At 44.5% G+C, this 26,698-nt stretch overlaps 1 protein-coding gene across 6 annotated transcripts in view; it reads left to right on the forward strand.

Moving 5' to 3' along the window:
- Positions 1 to 26,698, forward strand: part of PFKFB2 (6-phosphofructo-2-kinase/fructose-2,6-biphosphatase 2) — a 32,279-nt gene that overhangs the window by 635 nt on the left and 4,946 nt on the right. For 3 of the 6 annotated variants that reach the window (XM_056815844.1, XM_007481297.3, XM_056815843.1), the window contains exons 2-15: positions 517 to 634; positions 10,690 to 10,815; positions 11,232 to 11,328; positions 11,732 to 11,798; positions 11,896 to 11,970; positions 12,166 to 12,222; positions 13,293 to 13,417; positions 14,222 to 14,429; positions 15,055 to 15,201; positions 16,326 to 16,430; positions 17,755 to 17,884; positions 18,972 to 19,034; positions 19,311 to 19,375; positions 19,936 to 25,805. In XM_056815844.1, coding sequence (XP_056671822.1) covers positions 550 to 634; positions 10,690 to 10,815; positions 11,232 to 11,328; positions 11,732 to 11,798; positions 11,896 to 11,970; positions 12,166 to 12,222; positions 13,293 to 13,417; positions 14,222 to 14,429; positions 15,055 to 15,201; positions 16,326 to 16,430; positions 17,755 to 17,884; positions 18,972 to 19,034; positions 19,311 to 19,375; positions 19,936 to 20,136 — 1,551 coding nt within the window. In that variant the 5' untranslated portion in view covers positions 517 to 549 and the 3' untranslated portion in view covers positions 20,137 to 25,805. Of the gene's footprint in view, positions 1 to 516; positions 635 to 10,689; positions 10,816 to 11,231; positions 11,329 to 11,731; positions 11,799 to 11,895; positions 11,971 to 12,165; positions 12,223 to 13,292; positions 13,418 to 14,221; positions 14,430 to 15,054; positions 15,202 to 16,325; positions 16,431 to 17,754; positions 17,885 to 18,971; positions 19,035 to 19,310; positions 19,376 to 19,935; positions 25,806 to 26,698 lie in introns of those variants that run through there. The other 3 variants (XM_056815845.1, XM_016430134.2, XM_056815846.1) reach the window with 1 other exon arrangement.

The following is a 26,698-nucleotide window of genomic DNA, read 5'->3' on the forward strand; positions in this document are numbered from 1 at the left end:
TGGCTAGTTACTAAGGGGAACCCAAATGGGGAGGAGTCTGCGGAGTTAGGAGTAGTTAGCACCTGGTCTCCTATCAAAGATCAATCTTCGTCCTGCTGTGTTATATTGGGGAAATAATTTAATCTCCTTGGGCCTCAGTTTACACTTAAAATCTAGAAACACCTTGCCCCGGGAGCATTGGTGGTGTGGATGAGTGCGTCGGTGACCTGGGTTGGAAGGGGTGTTGGGAATCCTGGAGGAGTGCTGAAGCTGTCTTACCTTCCTGTTAGTTACCCTTTGGTTTTCCCCTTATGGACCAGCTTCCTGTTCACAGAGTTAACCATCTAGCATTTCTTTCTGGATGGTCCAGTGGGTGTGTGTTTGTTGCTTCGAATTTCTTACTTGTTAATTGCCCAAGTCTCTTTTTCTCCCCTTAGTAGCATTTTTTGGGGGGTGGGGTGGGGAATGGAGAAGGATGTCTTGGCTCCTTCCATTCTCTCACGTACTTTTACCTCTCACCTTTCTTGTCTCTTCCAGAAGCCACCTGGGGCCTCGAGTCACTGAACTGCCATGTCTGAGAATCTGGTGCCAGCCCCAGAACAGAACAGTCATGAAATCAAGGCTACTAATCTTAGACAGTCAGAGAAGAAGTGCTGTGAGTAATGGGGAATAATAACATGCCAGTTTAGTCTTTTCCTCTCACAAGTCCCCTGTGAGGCAGGTAATATATTTTCCTTTTCAGGAAACTGAGAATCAGAGAGATTAAGAATAAAAGTCATAACACATCTGAGCTGGGACTCAGCAAAGTCCTCTGAGTTCAAGTCCCACTAGTGGTCTTTCCAGTGGGAATCTTGCTGAAGGGAGGGGGCAGGGAATGTATATACAATGTATGTAAAGATACATGTACCTTAGCTATTGCATGTAAAATCTTTTGCCAACTTTAAAGTGGTGTATAAATATTAGTGATCTTGGTCTTGTTGTATATAGCTTGGGAACACAGATGCTGTCCCAGGGTTGAGCATTTTGTAGTCCTTTCTCTGCTTCTGACACAATGGCGAAAACAGAGATCATTTTCTCCCAACCAAACCCTTTCTTCTAAACATCCTTATTACTATTGAGGGCACCCACCTAGGGTTACAATCTCAGTGTTATCCTCATCTATTCACTCTGATCCTACCCATTTCATCAGTTGCCAAACCTTGTAGTTTCAACCATCATAACATCTTTCATATATATATATTTCTCCTGCTCTGCTCTCTTATAGCCTCTATACTAATTCAAGCTCTCATTACCTCTCTCTTTGGGCCATTGCAATAGGTTTCTAACTGGCTCCTCTGCCTCAAGTTTTTTACTCCAATGGATCATCCTAAAGCCGCTAGAATCTAAATCTAAAAGCTTTTAAAGGATAGATCTGCCCATGTCATCTTCTATTAAGTAAATTCTGGGAGATCTCTATTACCTCCAGAATCCTCTGGCATAAAAGCTCTTTACAACCTGGCCCATTCCTGCCTTTCCCATCTTCTTACACTTTATTCACCTGCATATACCCTATGAGCAAACCAGCACTGGTCAATTTGCTGTTCCCTGAATACATTATCTCCTATCTCCAAATCTTTGTACTAGTTGTCCTTTTTGCCCAAATACTCTCTTGCTTCACCTTTGCCTCTTGGTTTCCCTGGTTTTTATCAAAAATCAGCTTATATTCCAGCTTCTTTAGGAGTTCTTTTCTGGCCCTTCTCCTTCCTAGCTACTAGTGCCTTCTCCTCTAAAACTATCTTCTATCTCTTCTGCAGATTTCTTGAATGTATCCAGTTATCTCTCAGTTGTCTTCCCCTTTAGAATGTGAGTTTGAGGTCAGGGACTGTTTTTGCCTTAACAGGTAGTGCTTTGGCACATAACAAGCACTTACCACTTGTCTGACTTAAAAGTCTTCATTCCTCCCAGCTTTCATGAGTGAATTTCCTGTTTATGCAGCAAGGAGAGTGTTTATCCCTGGGGTCCTTCTGCTGTGGTAGGTCATGGATTCATAGGATCAACCACCTCTGAGATTTACTAGCTGAGTAACCACTGAGTAGTAACTTTTTCTCTTTAAGCCAGTTTCCTTATCTGTAAAATGGGATCAAAATTGTAGTACTTACCTCACAGGGTTTTTGTAAGGCTTAAATAAGATAAATATGCAAAAACCCTTTGCAAATATCTTAAAGAGCCAAATAAATATCCTTAATCCTTATTCTTATCTAGGAGAGGCAGTGTGGACTGAAGACTTGGTTTAAGTCTTGCCCCTGATTTACACTAGTTATGTGACCATGGGCAAATCACTTTACTTAAGTAGACATTACAGAACCCCAAACTGCATCAGTTGAGGAAGTTGCAATCACTCATTCAATTAATAAACATTTATTAAGCAGCCCAGCACATGTCTCCACATGGGGAGCTCAACACATAAATGAAATCACAGTTCTGGACCAAAAGCAAAAGGGGTTTAGTACTGGAAAGACCCTTAGAGACTATTTGATCAAATGCCCAGAGTGATATGCAGTAGCCACACCTGAGTAAAAGCATCTTAGCAGAAAGGTTAAAAGAGGTTTTAGGTAACTGCTATACCTAAAACCCTTCAGTGAGTTGAGTGACTGACTTCTGATGAAGAAGATGGATGAGAACACTTTGGTCCATGAAGGCAGCTGAATCAGACTCTGGAGCCATTAGAGCTTGGCTAAACACCAAAGAAGCCAAGGCCATCCCCTACATCCTGAGCCATCCCCAGCAATCTAGACTTTTGTCATGCCACTGGACTTTGATGACCCTGGAAGAGAGAGTGAGGCTAATAACTTTATGCAATTCTGCCTCACTTAAAGCTAATTTATGCAGGAATTAAAAGACATTACCAATGATGTCATTCCAATCAACCAACCAATCAAATGCACATTTTACAGATGAAGAACCTGACATACAGGGAAGTATCACTTGTCCAGAGATACACTGGTGTTAGGACCACAATTTGGTCTTCTGGTCTTCTAAGTATCTTATAACCCCTTCTCTCTTCTATTAATATGGGTTTGAGGGGGGAAATGCTTGCCATTGTTGCCAGCTCTTGCTTAGCAAGTTGTCTATTTAAAGTGTTCTGAGCAAATAACAATGTGTTCCCGTTGAGGACAGCACATGACAAGACAAGGAGTCACAACTATTACTTTTTTCCACTCCAGTTCTTTGCTAGGCTAAAGTTTGCCTAAATCCTTTTTCTTTCTTTTCTTCCTGCTGTAAATATTGTAATCAAGTCAATGTTTACTCTTTTTATGCCCCTTGCTTATATCTATCGTATTAACCTTATCTCTTATCCAAACTCCAGGCTTCTCAGTGTGGTATAGTGAGTAGGGGGTTGGATTTGGACCTGGGTTCAAGTGTTACATTAGAGGCTTATTAGCTGTGTGGTCATGGACAAGTCACTCAACCTCCTGGTGCCTCAGTGTCCTTATTTATAAATGAACAGGTTGAAATTGATGACCTTAAAGGTCCCTTACACCTCCTAATCTAGGATCCTAAGAAGGTGCTTCCCTGCTTCACCTAGCTGAATATTTAACTCTTGGTAACTGCATATTTGTGGGCTGTTAGCTTTCAGAGGGACCAGTGAGTCAAGCATTTTCCAGTCTGTCTGAAAAGCTGGAAATGCATATGGTCAATGGAGAGGATGGAGAAGCAATGCAATAGCATTTTCTATTCTTCCTTACATCCCATGCCTTCCCTGTCCTCTCTCACTAGCCTTGGAATTTTCATAGCTGCATAGCTGATCCCACAAGACTCTATCCACAGTTTGGCACCACTGTGGGCTAGTGCTTGACTGGAACCCTCCAAGCCCCACACTCTCCCCACTTCCCAAGGAACCCAGACAAAGTCTGATAACTTTTACCTGTGAATTACTCCACCTCTCACTCCCCAGATGTATGCCAGCTCATCACTTTCTCACTCCACTGGTTATTAATAGCAGATAAAAGCAGGAGACAGATGGGGGAAGGGACAGATATTTCATGTTCCAAGCTGTTCCTGGAGCCTCAACCTTGATGTCAAGCCCTTGATGGTCTCATGATTAATTATGATAATCTCACATCTCTGAGCTCTTATGAGACTCTTTAGAGATAGATGTGTGGCAACAGGGGCAGCCAAGGCTGGCATATCTCTTCAGGGCCTCTCTCCTTTCCTTGATGGGATAGTGAGTTAAACATGTGGCCCCCAAAAAACAGGCTACTGCCTCTGATTACAACAGTGGAAACCTTTCTGGAAGACTGGATGTGCAAAATAAATTTCTGTAAATTCTCAAGTGTCCTAGAACTCACTATTTAAAAGGACACTACAGAAATCCACTTTGCCAAGTGAACATCCTTTACAAAAATTTCATTTCATCTTTGGCAATCATCCTCTTGATATATGTGTTTTCTGATCAGTAGCTTGGTATAGTGGAAGCCAATTGATAAGCATTTATATAGCATCTATGTGCTGGGAACCATGCTAGGCACCAAGACAAAAATGAGGCAGTTCCTGTACTCGAAGAGGGTTTTACATTCTATAAGGTGAGACAACATATACAAATAAGTTTAATTTGGGAGCAAGAGCCTTAGCATCTGGGGGATTCAGAAAGGTGCATCATAAAAAGAACATTCTGAGGGCTGAGGGCAGCTGGGTGGCTTAGTGAAGAGAGAGCCAGGCCTAGAAATAGGAGGTCCTGGGTTCAAGTCTGGTTTCAGACACTTACTTCCTAGCTGTGTGACCCTGGGCAAATCACTCAACCCCCATTGCCTAGCCCTTACCACTCTTTTGTCTTAGAACCAACACACTGTTAAGATTGATTCTAAGATGGAAGGTAAGGGAGAAAGAAAGGAAGGAAGGAAGACAGAAAGAAAGTTCTTTTTTTGATTTCACTTCTCTGGGCCTCAGTTCTTTCATCTGTAGAATAAGGAAGTTGGATTAGCTAACTTCCTAAGTCAGTTGGAAGAGTCAAGTAGTTAATGTCTGATTATTGCATTTTGAGGGAGGTGCTAACAGTTCTAAGAAAACTTGAGTTTTTGTTGGAGTTCTCTGACCCCAGTACCATGAGGTCCTTTGAGCTACCCCAGGAAGACTACTTTTTGCTAACAGAGTCCTCTTTATGTTAATCTTCCTCCCACTTTGAACTTTTCCATTCCCTAACCTTCCTCCTCTCTATATATGTCCAGTGCCTGGAAGGGTTGGCTCTTCATGTCCCCGGGGACCTTCCTCCAGAGTTTTTAGTCCTAATGGGAACAGAAAGACCCTGGCCTTCCTCATCCCTGGCCCTAACTACCCTCCTCTGGTCTTGACCTTTTCCTGTCCCTCTTCCTGACTTTTCGCCTCCCCTCCTCCTCAGGCAAGTACCTGCTGCTGGGTTGTCCTAAAGTATAGTACACTGTCTTGTTCCATTTCAGCATGTCTGAGTTTCCCATCCCCCTGGGACTGGAATCTCAGTCAACCATTGTTCCAAGGGAAAATTAAGCTGAGAGAGTATTAGCAGAGTCGTTTTCTTTTCCTTGCTGCCTCCTGGCATATTGTAACAGGGTCCCATAGCTCCTTCTTGTTCATACCCTCAGCCAGTTTATTAATAGCTCAGCTATTATTCCTTAGCTACCTAATTACCCCTGTGTAAACCAACCTGGACTCTGGAAGGTGACAGGGAGGGGAGTGAAGGTGGGAAGGCAGAAGGGCTTTCAGCAAGATGGAATTCTAGAACCTATATCATCAGAGCTGTTGCTCCTGTTGGGAGCTCAGAATAGGGGTTGCTTAATTTTTTCTAGAACTCCCTTACATAACTCAGGTTGGTCCAAGCAAGAACAAGGTGTCATTTGTTATCTGGATTCTATCTTAGGGACAGAGTCTTCAGGGTTTTGATGAGGACTTTGATAGAGGTAGATAGTTTAGTGACTAGTGATGAATGGACTGACTTGGATTCTAATCAGAGCTTTGTCCCTGATAGAACTTGTCTGAGACTGAGTTTTCCCTTCTATAAAACCGAAATTGCCATCTCTATTTCCCATTAGGAAAGCTATGAAAAAAATGAATTTATGATTGATAAAGCAGCCTAAGTGCTGATGGAGATGGAGAGGGACGGGAGAATTTGGTGACAATTTTAGAATTTTTAAAAGTTTTGGTTAAGGATTAGGGTAGAGGAAAAAGGAATTGGAGTCATCTGATGTGATGCCCCCAGGCCCTTGAAATTTAGTGTTAGGGGTAGGACAAAGTATTCTTAGTTTGTAGCTTTGGCTGAGTGAATGAATGAGGAAGGAAGCATAGTTTATTCCTACAATCTGTCAATCCTGAGTGACAATTTTTGGTTGGTGCAAGTGCTTTTCCAATGCCTTTATTAGGTTCATCTCGATTTGGTAAATACTGAGCAGCTGTGTTCCCTGGAGCTTCAGAGAAACCCCCAGGCTCTGTTGATCCAAGATGTAGGAGAAGGGGAGAGGACCTTTGGGGGAAGTACCTAATGGGCTGTGAAGTGTGGGTGAAGCTGATCTAAGAGAAAGAAGTAGCCTGGGTAATGAGCTGAGCAATAGGCGATTGAGGAATGTGCACAGCCCCTTAACTGGAGAAAGTTAGGACTCAGGGGCTCAGAGACTTAAAACAGAGAATAGCCATCTGTTGGGGCCATTCAACAGGGAACTAGTAATGTTTTGCTGAGAGTAGAAAAATGGTCACCATAGCCCAGAGATTCTAGAAGAATCTCTTCTAGAAGAAGTTAGGAGTTTGGGAGTCAGGGGAAGAAATAGGAGGTAGGAAATAAAATCATTTCTCCTTCATTATGCATTTATCTTGAAGTGGCTTCTCCCTCCACTTTCATTCCCCTGTCATTGTTTGGGGGTGGAAGGAGTGATTTATCTTTTCCTTTGATTGTAAAACAGTATGATGAAGTAGGTGCACTGTTAAGCTTAGAAATCTGAAAGACAGATTTAAATCCTGCCTCTGACACTTACTAGCTTTTTGGTCTTTGGCAATTCATTTAACCTTGATTTGATTCAAGGAATTCCCTGGGATCTAATTTTCTTTCAGTTTCCATGTCCTCTTGGACAAGATAACAATCTTTCCTGTTCCACTCAAGCCCCAACCTATCCCCTCTTCTTGTCATTTTTTCATCAAAGAGGTAAAACTATTGCCATCCCAGTGTCTGTACTTGTACAGAATCAGAGGGTTTTAGAGCTGGAAGGGACCTTAGAGATCACGAAGTACAAACCCCTCATTTTACAGATGAAGATGCTAAAATCCAGGAAGGGAAATGATTTCCCTTAGGACCTGATTTTGAACCCTGGTCCTTTAACTCTATCCAATGTTTTTTTATTCTTGTTTTGTCTTGTTTTCTATTCTTGTTTCATATTGTTTATACATTTAATATCTAGTATAAAATTCCCCTTATTGATTATTTAAAACAGCTATTCTTTTAATACCTTTGTTTTTAACATTTGCACTTGGGAAGTTCTCTAGATATACCACAAACACATAGATTAAAAAAACAATAAACACTCCTAGGAGAGGAATAATTAATTACAGGCAGGCCACATTCCTACTCCTGGAAAGTAATATTCCTAAGACCTTTTCCTTATTAGGCCTTATATACTTGCTTCACCTGTTGCCCTCCCTACTCTCCTGGGCCTGTGCAAGTCCAGACAAACTATAAAATCAGCCCTTGGAAATTGATTCCAGCTTTGGGCTGTCCCAGACATAGATCACCAAAGGACTCTATAGGAAACTGGGGCCACTTCAGGTGAAAGCAGGGCAAAGATCTCTCTTTATGCAAAGGTTGGAGATCATAGTTCTTGCCTCCTGCTCCTGATTTTCCTGGTGATCCTAGGTGCACAGTCATATTAACTTCCTCTGAGCCTCAATTTTACTGTCATTTTAATGGGAGGAAAGATTATTATCTCCTTCCTCTTCCCCCCTATTATTTTGTATTTACACTGTACATATTTTATTTTGTACATGACATGTCCCTGCAGTAGATAGAAGCCTCTTGAAGACAGGGCCTTTTTTGTTTCTGTATTCCTAGTGCAAAAATTCTTAACTTTCTTCTGTGACCCTTTTGGTAGTCAAGTGAAGCCTGTCCCATGTTTTTAAATGCATAAAAGAAAATATAGAGGATTCCAAATGAAACCAGTTACAATGAAAATACAGTTCTACTGGACAATTCATGGACCTTTATAAAATTTATCCCCAAATTTTAAAAAAAACTCTTGCATTTAGAAAGGTGCCTGGCAGTAAATGAATGAATCTGAAGTCTTGGGATTAGGACAGATGGGATAATCACCCTACAAATACTGTGAAAATCAGGAGAGATTGTTACTGTGACTAATAAGAATAATAGATGGAACTACTAAATCAGAGCTGATGGTATCCCAGTTCCCTTATTCTAGGAGCCTGCAGGGGACATCACACCTTCTTCTATGTTGTGTGTCCCCCTCAGGACTACACAGAAGTTAAGCTAATGGGGACTCTGCCATAGCCTGGATCCATGAGGAGCTCAGAGTTACTGATTTCATAGGCTGATTTATAGGCTTTAGAGATAAAGGGACCTTGGAGATCATCTAGACCAGTGATGGCAAACCTTTTAGAGACCACATGCCATGCCCCACTCCTCCAGACCAAGTGCCCCACCCCTGTGTTTGGGAGCAGGTGCCAGGCTCCCAGCCTCCTTGCACAGGTGAGGTGGGAGGAGGGGGAGGAAACAGAGGGAAGGGGAAGGGAACTGCCTCCAACCACCACCACCACAGGGACCCACTACTGCATCCAGCCAAGAGAGGGGGCTGCTGCCTGGGTTCTCTCTGCCAGAGAAGACTAGTAGGGTTAGGAAGATGGGAGAAGGCTGGGGGGGGGGGGGGGGGAGGTGGCTTCTTATTATAACTTGGGATGCATGTCTTTGTTGAGTCTAATTCAAATGTAGCTCCAGGGACCCTTGCTGGGCTCTATGGCAGAAATGCAACCTCAAAAGAGCCTTTTAGGCTGCTTATATTTGCATAACAATGGTGCACCCATGATGCAGCCTCTGTACTGGGAGTGGGGTTGCCTATTAGGCTGTGACCCATGTGGGGGTGAGAGCGGGCAGAGTACAGTTAGCCTTAGGAGGGCAGGGTCAACCCCCAGACTGGAAGCTGGAGGGGAAAGAAGGAAGAAAGTGGGGTGTTTCTGGGCCCATTGGTGGGAGAGGAGACCTCCCTGCTACCCCCCTGCAGCCCCTTGTCCCAGATCGGTGGGAAAAAGGGAGGGGTGTTGCCTGAGCACCCTCCTCAGTAAGTGCAGAGGGGTGGGAAGGCACAATGGAGTCCCTTCTTTCTAGTAATTATTCTGCCCAGGTCGGCACAAATGCCATAGGTTTGCCATCATGGATCTAGACCTCTTCCTCTTATTTAACAGATTTTACAAAACATTTGAGTTCAGCATTGATTAAGCACCTACTGAATGAGGTCCTATGCTAAGCACCAGTAATACAAAGACAAAAACAAAATTATCTAAAATTGTGCAGATGAAGAAACTGGAGCTGAAAGGTCAACTGACTTATGCAAGGTTGTACTAGGGGTAAAGGAAAAAAAAATTAATAGCTAACATTTTTGTAACTCTTACGCTGTGCCAGGCACCATGCTAAATACTTTATAATTATAATCTCATAACAATCCTGGGATATGGGTGCTATTATGACCCCCATTTTTCAGATGAGGCAATAGAAATTAAGTGATTTTCCCAGGGTCACACAGCTAGGAAATGTCTGAGGCTGGATTTGAATTCAGATCTTCCTGATGCGAGGCTTAGGGCTCTCTTCCCTTTATTGCCTCAACATTGATACCCAAACAAATTCAGGATGAGGACATTTGTCTTCTGACTTCAAAACCAGCATTTTTCCTTTCCACTGTATTGCCTCCTTTAGGCTTCTAAGTCATCCCTTGGGCTGGTGTCCTGTGACTCAGTGATGCAACATCAGTCATAGATTTAGTTGTAATAAGGGAGTAGGGGTTCTGGGGAAAGACAAAATGATTTTTCAGTATTGAGGTTATCATAACCAGTTGTAGAATTTGACTGCATTCTGAAGAGACTCTACTGAAAGGCAAAGGAATTGATAGGGAGAGGCAGCCTTTTAGGATCACCTGGCGCCAGAGGTGCTCTTCAGTTCCCCAGTTAGGCATTTCAGAGGCTGCTGTGGTCCCCTCCTTTTATTTCCCTTTCTCCTTCATCAATACCTCCCGATGCTAAGCAGTTAACAGACAGTTGAAAGGAAAGAGGCCCAAACTCTTAAGGGGGTAATTGTGTGGTGGAGTACAAAGGGTGTTGGATGGCTAGAGATCTGTGTTCAAATCCTGCCTGGGTTCTCATTAGCTCTGTGACCTTGAACAACTGCTCTTTGCTTAGCCACTCTGAGCAAAATGAGGAGCATTTACAGGGTTGCTGTGAGACTCTAATAAGGTCATATGTGTAAAATGCTTTGCTTGGTCCTGTGGAATGAGCATTGGCCATGGAGTCAGGAGACTTGGATTCGAATCCTATCTCTGACACCTACTAAATAGGACTATAAATTAATATGAACTCACCGCAAAGTAATATGGAAACATTAGCTGTTGTTGTCACTCCTGGTTTGATCTGCCTTGCCCCAGGCAGGCGTTGCAGGCATCACTTCAGCCTTCCTGCCCACCGCATCTGATCCCTTTGGCTTCATCTACTCTCTCCTTGCAGCATGGGCTTCCTACATGACAAATTCCCCAACCCTTATCGTAATGATCGGCCTGCCAGCCCGGGGCAAGACCTATGTATCCAAGAAACTCACTCGATACCTCAACTGGATTGGGGTACCCACCAAGGGTAGGTGCAATTTAGTCTGGAGGGACAGTATCCCAGAGAAGGGAGAGATGGACAGGAAATTGGGCTCTTGGGCACCCTTTGTCCTTTGATTAGGAGGCTTAGAGGATTCAGCTTCCATGTCTAGCAGGCAGCACCAGCGCCCCCAAGCGTGGCTGCTCAGTGCCTTTCCTTGCCTCTAGACAATTTTATAGGTATTTTCTGAATTGGTTGCCTGGGGAGGAAGTGACGGGGGAGACCTCTCTGTTCCCAGGCTTGGATCAGATAGGAGCAGGCAGTGGTGGGAAGTAGGGGGCAATCCTAGTCTTCTGTTCTGGGTAGATTAGCCTAATCTGGGGAAAGACTGATTTCTAACCCATGGACAGTTGGCCCTGGGGCTAATCTGACACTTAGGGGCTAACTGGTAGTTTATTCCACAGTGTTTAATCTCGGAGTATATCGACGTGAAGCCGTCAAATCGTATAAATCCTATGACTTCTTCCGCCATGATAATGAAGAGGCCATGAAGATCCGAAAGTAAGCCCCCCTCCACCAGGCATGGGCATGGCCAAGGCACAGCCACAAAGAGGGATGGGTCGGCCAGGCATGGACTTTCCTCTTGGGATCCTGAGGGTTTCCAGGGAAATGTATCCATCGGCTCTGAGTCCAGAAGAGTGAGGCCCGAGAAACCTCCAGCATTAAGTTCTAGTCATTCCTGCATTCTTGATAGCTGGGCTCAAAGAGGTGTGTCTGATCTTGAGGGGAGGATCAAAAGGGCCCAGAAGGGGGGGCCTAAGAGCCAGGCACAGCCTGGAAAGGTCAGGGGAACAGAGGGAGCCGGGATGTGTCTCTGACCCCCATCCAGTTTCTGCCGTTCCCTCTGTTGTCCTCCTATACTCTTCTAAGCATCTGCCTCGCCGCCGCCCTCTCTTTTTTGCAGACAGTGTGCCCTGGTGGCCCTAGAGGATGTTAAGGCCTATTTGACTGATGATTGTGGTCAAATTGCGGTAAGCCTAGCTCATCCTCCCCCCACCCCCCAGTTCGTCTCCTCTCCCTGTGACCCCCTTGTCCCCTCTGATCTCCACCACGTCCTTTCCTCCCCAGGTATTTGATGCTACCAACACCACCCGGGAAAGGAGGGACATGATCTTGAACTTTGCCAAGGAGAATGCCTTCAAGGTTGGGTCTGGCTCATGACGCCAGGGTGGTGGGATTCCCATCCTTGCTCAGACTCACGGCCTGTGTGCCGAGGCCCTGGGGATCTGCTCAGATTCTAAATGTCGTTCTTGAAGGCCATTCTCACCCAGGGATGCACAGGGGAAGAAAGGGTGTTCTTAACTGAGAGCTGACCCCTGCTCACTCCCTCCCCCTCAGGTATTCTTTGTGGAGTCTGTCTGTGATGATCCTGATGTGATTGCGGCCAACATTCTGGTGGGTAGCGGAGCCTCCCTTCCCTTGGTCCCCTGAATCCTCCAGGGCTGGCGGGAGCCTTTTTGCTTAGCCCTCGGAAGGAGCTGAGACTTAATGCTGAAAGCAGTCACTGCTCCCGAGTTTCCCTTTTCTCCTTCCTAACTTCCCCTGGGGATCAGGCACACGTTTGGGTGGGGAAACAGAAGAGCAAACTGACCTACCCAGCTGAGGAGACGTAGTTTGGGGGCAGAGCAGGTCAGCATCACAGCCTGGAGTCCTGGCCCAAAGAGAAGAGTCATGGCCGGAGGCTCAGACTGAGGCGTTTCTCCTGGCAGGGGGCTAATCTAGGAATGCCATCTGCCAGGTAATTATTGGGTCCCAGTATTTAGGCTCATACGGTGAGCTCGAATCTCTGTGGGGTGAAGGAACTATCGAACTAGGGACACAGAGGAAGCAGGGCATAGTGAATAGAGAGCTTGACAGGAAGACCATAGTTCAGTTCCCACCCCAGACACTTACTGGCAGTGTTACTCTGTGAAAGTCTCTTCATCTCTATGAGCCTTAGTTTCTTCATCTGTAAAAAGGGGATAATAATAGCACCTACCTCAAAAGGTGGTTGTGAGGGCCAAATGAAATTCCATATATTAAATGCGTTGTAGGCTTTTAAAAGTGCAACTTAGATGTGAGATATCATTGTCACTATCACAATTAATTATGTAACCATTAATAATAATAATGTTATTATTATTAGAGTAAGAGAAAAAGCTCAACACTCTCCTCCCTTTTTGTTTTTCAGCCCATCTTACTTTCCAGGGTCCAGGAGAAGCTCCAGCAAAGTTAAACTTCTGCCTGGCCCTCTCTAGTCACTCTCTAGTTATTGCCCTCCATCCCTGATGTCAGGGTTAGCGGGGATGGTTTGGGGGTAGGGGCAGAGGTCAGCAGTTTTTCCAATTGAAGGAAATTATTGACTGCATTGAAAGGCCAATTCTAGCTCGCTGGCAGAGACATGTGAGCAGAAGGAAGGGCGGAAAAGGGAGTGTTAGGAGGACGCTTGGGTTGTACCTGGCTCCCATCTAGGTTTATTCTTTCAGGAAGTGAAGGTATCGAGCCCTGACTACCCAGAGAGGAACAGGGAGAATGTGATGGAGGACTTCTTGAAGAGAATCGAGTGCTACAAAGTCACCTATCGGCCTCTGGACCCTGACAACTATGACAAGTGAGGCTCAAGTCCTTGACTCTCACATAGTTTTGGGAGTTGGGGGTCTATGGCAGGAGGTGTTAGGATCAAATTCTCCTTCATCTCTATTATAAAATTTAATTTCTCACTAACATATATTTAAGAAAGCAAAGAGACGTTGAGTCTCAATGGCTTACATATGGAGTAAGGAGTGAAAGGTTTTTGGTAGCTAATTCTCTATTTTCTAGATATTGTGTTATTTTATCTTCCATTTGGAAGATAGTGAGAAAGGAGGGAAGGGAAAGGGTACAAGCATTTATTAAGGACCTAGGATGTGCCAGGCACTGTGCTGTTTGGTTTTTTTAACCCTTACCTTCTGTCCTGTAATCAATACTAAGGATTGGTTCAAAGGTAGAAGAGTGGCAAAACAATTGGGGTTAAATGACTAGTCCAGGGTCACACAACCAGTGTTTCAGGGATGATTTGAACTACTTAGATCTTTCTGGCTTCATGCCCAGGATTCTATCCACTCCACTGCTTAGCTGATCTCTTCAAAGGCATGGATGACAGCTTCCATGTCCCTGCCAGGATGAACCTTAGAGTAGGTACTGGATGTTTTTAACCAATTAAAAGTAGATTGTATTTAATCTTATTTGGGAAAAGATCATGTTCTTGTGGTTTGGTCAGGGAATGAGCACATGAAGCAGAGGGTCAGTGAGGCTGGAAATGGTGAGAGAAAAAGCAGCTCTGGAAATACACATTGAGGTCCACATTCTGAGTTTTCCCTCAGACCTTCTCCCCAGGATCTCATCTCTGGAGGGACTTTTCTCTCTTCTGTGCCAGGGACCTGTCCTTCATCAAGGTGATCAACGTGGGGCAGAGGTTCCTGGTGAACCGGGTACAAGACTACATCCAGAGTAAGATAGTATACTACCTCATGAACATCCATGTCCAGCCCCGAACCATCTATCTCTGTCGACATGGAGAGAGTGAATTCAACCTCTTAGGCAAAATTGGGGGTGACTCTGGTCTCTCTCTCCGAGGAAAGCAGGTGAGTAGATGGTCAACAGACCAGTCAGAGTCATGGTCGCCATTTTTATCATCATCATTTCTACCCTCTGGCCTCTCCTGTATCCCCATTTACATTTTTTGTGTTGCTGTAGAACAGGGACAGTGCTATCCTGTCATCCTGTCATCTTGTAGTCTTTTTTTTTTAACCCTCATTTTCCATCTTAGAATCAATACTACATATTGGTTCCAAGGCAGAAGAGTGGTAGGGGCTAGGCAATGGGGGTCAAGTGACTTGCCCAGCATCACACAGCTAGGAAATATCTGAGACCAGATTTGAACCCAGGATCTCCCATTTCTAGGCCTGGTTCTCAAACCACTGAGCAACCCATCTGCCCCCTTGTCATCTTGTAGTCTTGTCAAGTGTTTAAGATTATTAGGAAGACTCCCTTCACCATCAGTTCCAGTCATGCTCTAAAAACATGTGCCTATTGAGGGCCCTCCTATATTCTTAGCACTCTATCAAGTATTCCAAATGAAATCCATTTCCTCTTGGATGTAATTGTGACTTTTCAGCTCCTTTATGTTAGTGATCTTGGCCATCTCCTCTGCCATTTCCACTTAGAGACAGTGGTTTCCACTTCCCACCCCCCCACCCCTGTTCTCAGTTTTCTCAAGCACTAAGGAAGTTCCTGGAAGAACAGGAGATCGTGGACCTCAAAGTGTGGACCAGTCAGCTAAAGAGAACCATCCAGACTGCAGAGTCCCTCGGAGTGACTTATGAGCAGTGGAAGATACTGAATGAGATTGATGCTGTGAGTAGACAGCTGTTAGGCCTGTTCTGTGGCAAGGGTGTCCAAGTATTTCTTTCACATCATGGGGGTTAGGGGTGTAGCACCCCCTCAATCTGGAAAATCCATGTTATATTTTTTGGCTGTCTGTACCAGAGAAGTCTGAATTTTTTCTTTTTCTCTCGTGGGGTATTTACAGTACCTTATTGTAAATTTTGAGTTGTGTGCATTTCTGAGTTTCTAAACTTTTTCTGTGTTATCTGCTGGCCTTCATATGTCATCTGCAGCTTCCAAACCCCCCCCCCCCCAATTCCCATTTAATTTCTTACACTCACCTGGGATCTATCAAAACCACGATGGCGAAAGTTGAGTTATAGAAGGGATACCTATACTTCTCTTCCTCCTCCTTTGAGGCAGGAGACCCACAAAGTTCATCATTTTGACAGGTATATCCAGAAAAGCAGAACAACAAAGCCATAACCCTAGGGTGAAGAGCAGAACATGGACTGTTTTTCCTAGCTAATGTGGTTCCTAAGCATAAGCCTAGAGGGGAACCTAGAAAGGATCTTCTGAAGTGATTTTCTTCTCTTCTGGGTATTCTCCTGGTCATGTAAAAAGAAAGTAGAAGAAGTCCTGATAGTAGTAGAAACCAGGCAAGCAGGACTTCTTCTACTTTCTTTTTACATGACCAGGAGAAGAATACCCAGAAGAGAATAAAATTCCTCAAACCTTTCTGGATTCAGTATCAGATTTGTACCCTTTTATCACCCAATGCCATTTTCTTCTTCCCTTCTCATTTTATTTACACTTTTAACTTTTAAAACATTTCTTATAAGCGTCTTCTAGTCTCTTCAGTTTCCTCTCAGTCTTAATTAAGCCTTTTCATACTGCCCTCTCTTGGTCCCTGAAAATCTTCCTTTAAATTAGTCTTATCCCACCCCACACATTAAGGATATCTTCCTGTAGTGGTTAGAGAAATAGAGGTGAAAGCTGAGAGATGAGATTTGAATCCAAGTCCCTCTGACTTCAGCTCTTCACTCCTGGGAGTTCTGGGTGTTGCCTTGGTGGCATAGTGGCTTTGCATAATCATGAAGGTGGGCTTGGTACCAGGTCATCGGGGACCCTCAGCAAGGTTTGGCTTCCTGTAGGGTGTGTGTGAAGAAATGACCTATGAGGAGATTGAGAAGCAGTACCCAGAAGAGTTTGCCCTCCGGGACCAAGAGAAGTATTTGTATCGTTACCCTGGAGGGGAGGTAAGACTGTATCAAACAACGGACTGCAGGGGCTAAAGTCTCAGGAAGAGCTAATTAATCATGATCCCCCTGGTCCAGGAGAGGACTCACAGGACCACTGGATTCATGTTCCTGCCTCTAGTCAGGCTAGATCAGACAAATCGCATGTGGTGGTATATTTGTCCCGATCTTTGGGAAAGGAGACTTTTTGGTTCTCCTTGACCTCCTGTCACAGCTGTAGAACCAATACATGCTGCTAAATAGAGTACAACTTCTACCAGTTTATTCCTTTTTTTTTTTAACCTTCCACCTTAGAATCAGTCCTGGGTATTGGTTCCCAGAAGAGTGGTAAGGGCTGAGCAAGGGGGATCAAGTGACTTACCCAGAGTCACCCAGCTAAAAAGTGTCTGAGGTAGCCTGGCTCTCAATCCACTGAGCTACCCAGCTGGCCCCTACAAGTTTATTCTAACTCTTCTTCCACTTCTACCCAGGGACAGTCATACTAACCCATAGAAAATAGGTTTGGGTCTTTTCTGCTTGCCCAAAGTAAGTGGTGGTCTCTTTGGCAGCTTTAGTGATTCTTAATCTGAATTCCTGGAAATAAGCAGGCATATATTTTCTGGGTGCCCAGCACCAAGAGAATCCAACAATAATGGGAAATGATAGGAGATAGCTAACCTTTTTACAGCGCTTAAGATCCGCAATGGACTTTACAAATATTCCTTCATTTATCCTTCCTAACCGTCCTGGGAGGTAGCTACTCCTTTGTCTGACAGATTTCAAATCGGGACTTCTGATTATAAATAACCATCTGCTAATAGCTAACAGTACTTTAAACAGTTTCAAAGCACTTTATATATATATATTTTATCCTCACAACAACCCTTGTAGGAAAGTATTAATATTATCCCCAAGGAAACTAAGGCCCAGAGTAGTCAAGTGACTTGCCCAGTGTCATACGGCAATTAAGTGTGTGAGGCAGGATTCGAACTCAAGTCTTCCTGCCTCCAAGTCCAGCACTGTTTTTATTGTGTCCCCTAAGCATCCAGCAATACCCTTTGCTTCCTTAAAAACCCACCACATCTTGCCTGGGACAGGAAAGAGAGCAGAATGGGTTCCAGGCCTTTATCCATGACGTGCAGTTTTTCTCAGTCTGAACCTTGTTCTTGAAAGGTCTGGGCACTCCTAAGAGACACAAGGCTCGGGGTTGGGGGTAAGAAGAGAGCTTTGCTGGCGACACAGAGTCTCTGTGCCTGTTGGAATGAGACCAGTTGGGGAAGGAAGAGAAAGAGGGATCATTTGACTGAAGCTTAGCTGCCAACTTGATTCTGGCTTCCTCCGGCAGTCATACCAGGACCTGGTGCAGCGGCTGGAGCCAGTCATCATGGAGTTAGAGCGCCAGGGCAATGTGCTCGTCATCGCCCACCAGGCTGTCATGCGCTGCCTGCTGGCCTACTTCTTGGATAAGAACGCAGGTGCCAGTGAAGGGCAGGGTGGTGGCGGGGAGAACGAGGAGGGAAAGGGTGCCAGAACCTTGGCCCTCTGTCCCTGCTGCTGGGGCTGGCAGAGGGGCCGGGACCTACCCCTGACACCCCAGCCCCCCCTCTGGCCTGTAGTTTGGGGACGCTTTTCCTCCCCATTCATTACTTTGAGTCTTCTTATCTTTGCATCCTTGTGTTCGAGGCTTGAGATACTCCAGAGAGATCCGTATTTCTTTAGAAAGAAAAAGTGGGGGAGGTAGTTGCTGCAGAATGGCTGTTTGTGGGTGAGAAATGGGGAGACAAAGGGGCAGGGCTGGGCCTAGGAGATGATGATCAGGCTGCAAGTAAAGGGGACAGGGGAGAACAGAGAAAGGGGTGCCATCTCTGTATTCCCCCTTTCCCTAGCCTGCAGCCTGATCATCATCTCCTAGTCCACAGAAGGCATTCTTTTTTTTCCCTTTAAAATCTTACCTTCTGTAATAGAATTAATAGTAAGTATTGGTTCCAAGGCAGAAGAGTAGGGTAAGAGCTAGGTGATGGGGGTTAAAGGACTTGGCCAGAGATACACAGTTAGGAAGTGTCTGAGGCTAGATTTGAACCCAGGACCTTCCATCTCCAGGCCTGGCTCTCTATCCACTGAGCCACCCAGCTGCCCCACATAGAAGGCACTCCTCAAATGGGCATAGAAGAAGCCTTCACACAACCGTCCTTTCCCATAAGAACAGCCTCAATCCTGTGCTCTATTCTCCTTTGTTCAGCCTACATCAGCCAATGTTGACAATGAATCTGTTCCCCACTGGGATCACCTGGTAGCTTGGGGTTTAGTGTCAACAGGACAGAATGGAATCTTTTGGTGGGAATTGCAGAGGAAAAGTTCTGTTGCTGACGATGGGTCATCAGAGAAAAAAGAAGTTGTGGCCTCTGTTCAAGCCTCTGTTCTGACCCAGTTCCTTCCCCATGCTGCCTGATGAATCCATAATCATTCATTAAGTGCCTCCTATATGTCAGGCACTGTGCTAGGTACCGAATATAGAAAAGGAGGCAGAAGACAGACTTACTCACTATGTATTTCTGGTTTCAGATGAGCTCCCATACTTGAGGTGCCCACTCCACACCATCTTCAAACTCACGCCTGTGGCCTATGGTAATTATGAGCAATCCTGGGAAGCGGGGAATTGAGGAGTATTTTTAGCAGTTTGCTGAGAGGTTAACAGACCTTGCCAGAGAAAGACCGTGGGGCCTCTTATTTTAAAGAAGTCAAGTCTAGTAGCCCTTGAGCTCTTCTCTTTCTGTACTCACTGATGTCAGGTAGAAGGCGGCCAGCTCTGGGGGGACCTTTCTCTGCACTGGAACTCGGGAATCCTCTTCTGTTAACTTTTCCTCTAAGAATGCTCCCATTCTTCCTTGACTTCTCCATCAGGGTGCAAAGTGGAAACGGTAAAGCTCAATGTGGAAGCTGTGAACACTCACCGAGAGAAGCCAACTGTAAGTATTTTCTAGATGGAATGGCTTCCTTTCTATCACCCTCATATCTCTGAGCTTTGGGCAGTAAGAATATTGTCATGGGAGTGGACATTGACTTATAATGATTACTTTTCAGAAAGAGCATTATGGCATTTAAAAACAGGGCCCTGAAATTCCAACGAAAGGTGTAAAACGTTTCAGTGAAGTGAAATCGAATCTTTTTTTTCTGGAAAGTCTCCCCCACTTGATGGACAGGATGTTCCAGAGGACTATGGGGCAAGGAGTTGGGAGGTTTCAGTTCTCTTCCTAGAGCTAACCCTGATAGCCATTGAGACCTGAGATAAAAGTCTGTTCTCTTTCCTTTCTGAGCCTGTTTCCCCCTGGGAGATGATGAGATTAGATGAGTTATCTACCTCTACAGTCCTTTCAGGTGCCCAGTGGTAAGAGAAACTGGCTAGTTCCTGTTTTGTTGTGAGGTCTCTGGTTGACAGAAAACCAGGAATCAGGGGAGTAGTTTAACCTTTGTGACTGAGCTCTTGGCTTGGCTTTCATTCCTGTGGTGTCCCTCCATTTCTAATCAGAACAACTTCCCCAAGAATCAAACCCCTGTAAGGATGAGAAGGAACAGCTTTACGCCTCTGTCCAGTTCGGATACAATAAAGCGCCCGAGAAATTACAGTGTTGGGAGCCGGCCCCTCAAGCCCCTCAGCCCTCTCCGTGCCCTGGATGCTCAAGAAGGGGCTGACCAGCCGAAGACCCAAGTCAGCGTTCCAGTGGTGTAACTGTGTGTGTTCTTCCCCAGACCCAGCCTCTTTCTCCCTTTCACTAATCACCTAGGACTGACTTTTAACTTCCACATCTTCAATTAATCCTAACCCACAGCATGAGACTGGGTTTCTGAACCAGCCAACTTCAGTCATTCCCAGATCTGGTGTGACACATCGCTCCACCCAGGTTTCTGCCTTGGTCAGATTCTAATGGGGTCTCTTGGGACAGGTATTGTGTGGGCATGAATTAGGGGTATGAGGGAGAAGATTTGATGTAGTCAAGGCTGAAAGAGACTGATAAACACTTTCTAAACTTTCCCCTTTCCCAGCTTGTCATTAATGTGCTTTATGGTTGTGTAGGGCAACCTATTTTTTCTTGCTTTCTAAATTCACTTATCTGCTTTCTTCCCTCTTCTTCCCCTCAACTTTAGGACCCTTCATTAGATTATCCCACTGTGCACCATAGTGATGATGTATGGAAGGAACAGAGAGGAGATTGGGGAGGGAAACTGAGATTCTGGTTGGGGGCTTAACGGGAAGGGACTGCTCCCTTCCTTCTCCTTCCACTCAACCTAGGCCTGGAGGGTCTTCCTGGCCCACTCCTCACCCAAGGACCCTTGCTGGAGTATGTGATACACAGGGTCCCCAGGCCTGGGATCCCCACTTCCTTTCACAAAAAAATGATCCCCAGACCTTTCCCATGGGGGGAGAGGCTGAGTTTTATGCATTTGGCAGATCCCTTCCTTGGGTTTGCTTTTGAATTCAAAAGGGATGTTCTAAGGCTGCTGATGTGTGTTGGGTGGGGGGTGGGGAGATGGTCTGTATTCTGCCCCAGGCTCTTCTAGGGGAGTCCTTACTGGGAAAGGTCTCTCTTTCCCACTGGCTCCCAGGCTTATTGCCAACAGCAGCAGCTGCCCTGCCAAAGCCAGTGACCTCTTTGGGCCGATTAGAAGGACAGAACTAGAGTCTGGAACTACCCGATGTGTTGAATGTTCCAACTCTCAGAGGCAAAAACATCTGATAAAGCCACTAAATCCTTCCCCTGTCCTGGAGTAAATCCTGGGATACACTGAGTTAATCATTCATTAAGAAAAATGGCTATTCTCATGCATATAATACATTAGAAAAATTCTCCCCTCCCACCCCTTTTTTTGTTTCCCACCCCCCAAGTTAAAAAAAAGCATGGTGGCTTTGCTGCCTCTCCCTGGGATAGGGCCTCCCATCCCTGATTTAATATCACACCCATCAGGACCCAATGGAATGCTTAAAGGCATCTGGGCATCACAATTCCAAGTTTCATCCTTAACATCCTCTGGGTTTGGGGCTTCACCTATTAGCCTTGAGGAAGCTGCTTCTGCTACCCATTTGGCTACATCTCCTTCCTCAGCTCAAGACTTAAATTGCTTATAGCCTAATTTGCATCTTTTTTGTGCTTCTTTTCTTCATAACTTCTAAGATTGTATTTATGTAGGATCCCTGGAACTCCAGTTTTCTTTCCAAGTCCTTTTTCATTTGGGAAGTAGGTGACCTTCATGTATTTGGCAGATCTCTTGGTCTAAGGCTGGTACATCCCAGAACCCTTCTAGGAAGCTCCCAGAGAACGTCAGTCAGAGCATTTTTGTTCTTTCTTCATAGGAAGTATTTGTTAGGGAAGAGACTGCTAAAGCAAATTTTCTGTAGTCAGCTTAGTTTTTCTTTGGGCAGCTTCTTGTGTTAGTCACATGGAAAGGCAATTGAATGGTAAATGCTTGGGCTAAGCAGCCAGCTTAGGAGCCCTGGACTCTCATTGGTTCTTTATTAGTCAATCAGTCCTCACACATTTATTAAGGGCTTGTTATTTTCCAGGCACTGTGCTAAGCTCTGGTGATACAAGGAAAGGAAAAACAAAAACCCCAACACAGTTCCTGCCCTCAAGGAGCTTATATTCTAATGTTGGTCTGAATGGTTCAAAACTCTAGACAGAATGTAGACTTATTTTGTTTGGATGAAGAGATGCCAGGCTTGGGAGAGGTTACACCAGTACTTCAGTGTGGAGAGAGGTTAGGAGATCTGGCTTCTAGTCCTAGTTCAGTATCTTTATGACCTAGAGTAAATACAGTACCTCTTAGTGCCTTTATTGACTCCATCGTAAAATGAAGAGAATTATTGCTGTTCCACTGTAAAAGCTCTACAATACTGGATTTCTTGGATAAATAGCTGGTGCTTCTGAATCCCAGAGATGCTAGAAAAGGGGAGCAGATGAAACCTGGCCATCAGAGCTGAAACTTCAAGCAGGGATTCTTGAAATTTATGTTCTTTGTTCTTACTTCCCAGGTAGGTGTGGCAGTCACCAGTTTCTAGGCTCAAACTTGTTTGTTCCCTTTTGAAGCACATTCCATTCTGGGGTCAGACTTAAGATAAGTTGAGATTTCTTTTTGGCCAGCTAACAGTAAGCACTGAGGACAGAGACATGGTGGCCAGGTGCTATGTTGAGTTTAGGGCTTCCCTCTTTCTCGTGTCCTGTCTCCTCATTAAAGAACTCTGACTAGAATGGATTGCATATCCACAAAGCATCCTAAAAGGTGTAAATGAGTAGAGTATCAGTGCTGAGTTTGTGGGCTGGAGGATTGTTAAAATGTAGTGCAGAGAATTCTCCTGCATCCCCCTTCCCCATCACTCCCTACTTTACTGTACTCCACATACATGATAACTACCTTGACTTTGGTACTGAAGTTATAAAGTGCTCTGCAGAGAACTGGTGGTGGGGTTTATTTGTGACAGCTTGACTCAAATAGGTATGGTTTTGGTTTTTGCCAGCTTGAAAGCTTTGGCCTGGAGAGGTATTATCCTGATGGCCCATTGCGGGTAAGAGAATGGAGCAATTAGTTTTTGAAAACTAGCATAAGAGAATGAGACTTTTTGCCCTGTTGGAGTTTTTGGATAGGAGAGGAATCTGCAAGGCTTGGGCTACTCCATGTCCATGTCTTGCTCTTGATAAGATTTACCTTAAAGAAAGAATATGACAACCCCACCAAACTAAGGGAGCTGAAATCTAAGCTCTCCCAGCCTTGGAGCCAGAGAGGACCTGGCCTTTTATTTCATTCTTCCAGAGTGCCTTCCTGATTCAGCCTCTTCCATGAAGGATTTTTGAGAGTCTCTTTTTCTCCTTTCTACCTCTTCTTCCATTTCCTTCTGTATAGCTTTCTGAATAATCTGAGTCTAGTGTTGAAGTCCTAAGAAGCATTAGTGAGATGGGGGAACTTAAAGGACCTTCTCTGAAACAATGACTGCTGACCCTGCCCAAGAGCATTTAGAAAAAAATAAATATCTCTGTCTTTGTTTTTCTCTTTCAGTTTCTCTCTTTACTCCTACCCTCCCTACCCATCTTCATCTCTCTTTTTTATCTGTCTTCTAGTGTTAAATGAGAAAGAAAAAAATGTTTTCTGTTACTATTTCCTTTTTTTCCCTTTTGAGAATAGAAAGTCTCTTCCTTTGCATTTCCCTGTTTTCCTCCTTCCCTTAATTGGAACCTAGTTCCATATATTAACCTCAAATTCTTCAATCCCATTCTTACTGGAAACAGCATAGCGAAAACTTTTCAGGAGCATACAGGAGACGTAAACCATCTAATCTAACATACACTCATTAAGCACTTACTGTGTTCTAGGCACTATGTGTTAGACTCTAGTGAACTAGGCAAAAACCCAGTTCCTTACCCTCAAGGGACTTCTATTCCACTGCAGGAGTTTGCATTCCACTGCTGCAGTCATTCCATGTCTCCTTTTTGGGAGTAGGATCTGGGGATTGAATGTCTCTGCCTGCCTTTCCAGATTAGAAATACTTTGCACTTTAACTGTGGCTCCAGGGTCCCCATTTGTTGCCCTTATTTAGACATTATAGACAATGACATTTTGAAGAGCTATGTGACCCAGATATTTGGCAATAAATGTGCCTTGTGGCTTCTCTAAAAGTCTATTTGTCCAAGGGAAGAGTGCCCAGATGCAAGAGAGGTATCTGGATTATGTTGAGTAATGTTGGCTCCCTGGGGCTTTGCCAGGACCAAGAGAAAGAGAGCAAGCCAAGTCCTCTATTGTAACCAAGATGGCAGCAAACTTACCAGCTTTTCCAATGTATCTTTTAACTTGGTTAGATTTTTAATTTTAAGTATTTGAACATTTTTAAAATATTTTTTAACATTTAAGCAATGTTGCTTAAAACCATCATCTATAAACAGGGTCTACTCTTCTCCCCCTCCCAACTCCAGTAAATGATTTAGTTGTTCTTTTTTCAGTCATTTTTCAGTCATGTCTAACTCTTGGTGACCCCAGTTGGGGTTTTCTTGGCAAAGATGATGGAGTGGTTTGCCATTTCCTTCTTCAGCTCATTTTACAGATAAGGAAAGAGGCAAACAAGGTTAAATGTCTTGGCCAAGGCCATATAGCACATAAGTGTCTGAGGCCAGGTTTAAACTCAAGGAAGATAGGTCTTCCTGATTCCAGGCCCAACACTCTCCATGGTGCCACCTTAACTGCCCTATCTAGACACCAGATGTTTGTACGAGAGGAATGTAATCTAAACTCTCTGATCATAGGACTATCCAGCAAAGCTGCCTTTGGGTTTTTTTTTTTTTTTCAGAAGAAAAAAATAGTTGTCTCATATCTCTGTGCCTAGCTTTCAACCTTGTCCTATCTGGTGACTTGAACTGATTGTTATTGTGGTTGAGTTATAGTGTGGCTTCCATATTATATGGGCCCTATTGAACAAAACAGAACTCTTATTTTCTACTGAGAGGGTAGAGGTGGCTAGTTGTATACAATTTAGAAGGTTATTTTTCTTATGGACTCAGTGGCAGCTAAATTCTCATCCATTTTAAAAGGTGAGATTACATTTCAGTTGTATAGTTTGTGCATCCACAGAGGGATTTTGAAGGAGGATGCATGAGGTAGGTCTGAAGTTGTTACCTCCAAAATCCAAGGGCTGGATAGGGACCTTGAGGGAGGTCATCTAATCGAATTCTTTGTCCTTAGGCAGGACCACAGGTCAGCATTGATTTCTGACCCTAACTTGTACTCATCCATTATTTTTGAATTAGCTATAGGGAGCCATTCAGTTCTCTTGTACAGAATTTCTGTCATGTGGGGCAATATGTAGGAGGATAGTCTGCATTTTCAAGTAGGCTTCTTTGAATGGTAGAACCTTCCAAAGCGTCGAATTGGCTCCAGTGATCTATATCCACTGTCTACTGACTTGTCAATGGCTTTGTATCTGACTTTCAGTTGTTCATTTTACCATGTTGAAACAGGTAACTGGGCCACTCATCCCAGTGCCTTAGGTTTTGCAGCCATGATTATCTAGCAGAATTTTAGGAAAACTTAGCACTAATTACGTAACACTAATTACGTAGGCAAATCACAGAAGGATTTCATCACTCTCTACAGTGGGGGGAGGTCAGAAAAGGATCCGTGTATGACCCGTTAAATGGCAGCCCGCCTAGGAGTGGTCTGCATTGGAGAAGGCTGTATAGTCTTGCAAAGAAGGACATTACCTCAAATAGCATGATATTTGCTCCGTGACCGATTTCTCGATATGGCACTTATTAGATCCACGAGAGATGTGTAGAACTGTAATTGAAATGTATGCATGTTGATTTTGTTCTTTTATTTGTTGAATAGGTAAATAAAATTGTTAAATACCTTGCAACTCTCCGAAGGCTCCTGTTTTCTTTGTGTTCTGACTTTGCTCTCCTCTGCCAAGACTGAATTATGAGTTTGATTAGGGTCCTCAGGATGCCTGACACAGCTCTCCCACACCACCTCCTGGGGAAGAGGAGAAGGTCACCATGGAGGATCCTGGGAGAAGCACCTCGGAAGTCCCCTGGGGGGGGGGGGGTTGTATGTGCTCCCTGTGCTAAACACACTGCAACCCCCAAAAAGAATCAGCAGGAACATGAACATGATCTTTAGCAAAATTGCACGTGTAGCTCAGTAGCCATGTGTAATGTTCGTTATTTGTAAATTTGGAGTCATAGAGGGAGGCATTCTAACACATGGCCTCTTTCATAAGAGATAAGGGACAATGGCATCAAACTTCACTTTTGTCTCATCAGCCTCTTCTGGGGCCAGGCAGTGCCAGGGGCATGATTGCTCTCTGTTGACTGGTCAAGATGTAGTGAAAGAAAGCAGCAGTAAGAACCCTCCAGGGCCAGAGGAAGCATTTCGAGAGAACCCTCATTACTGATCCCTGCCACAGGGTCTTAGAGTGAGCCAGACCTTATCAGAAGTAGGCTTCTGATTTACTGCTCTGGCATGGTTTCCTTCCCCCATCCCTGGTCCCCCTACTGAAGCCTTCTCACTTTTACCAAGATCCCTAAACCTCCCTTGGTAGTTCTTCCCAGACTAGGGAAGGTACCCCAATATAGGGATTAGAGAAGTTTACTAGAATATTAGAGAAGGGGGGAAACATAGTAGCTTTATTAAATACTTTGCCTGCTCAGGTTAAAAGACCATAACTTTACTGCTTTGAGTTGAACCTGGAGAGAGAGAGAGAGAGAGAGAGAGAGAGAGAGAGAGAGAGAGAGAGAGAGAGAGAGAGAGAGAGA

This window comes from Monodelphis domestica, chromosome 2, assembly GCF_027887165.1.
Source record: "Monodelphis domestica isolate mMonDom1 chromosome 2, mMonDom1.pri, whole genome shotgun sequence".
Lineage (NCBI taxonomy): Eukaryota > Metazoa > Chordata > Mammalia > Didelphimorphia > Didelphidae > Monodelphis > Monodelphis domestica.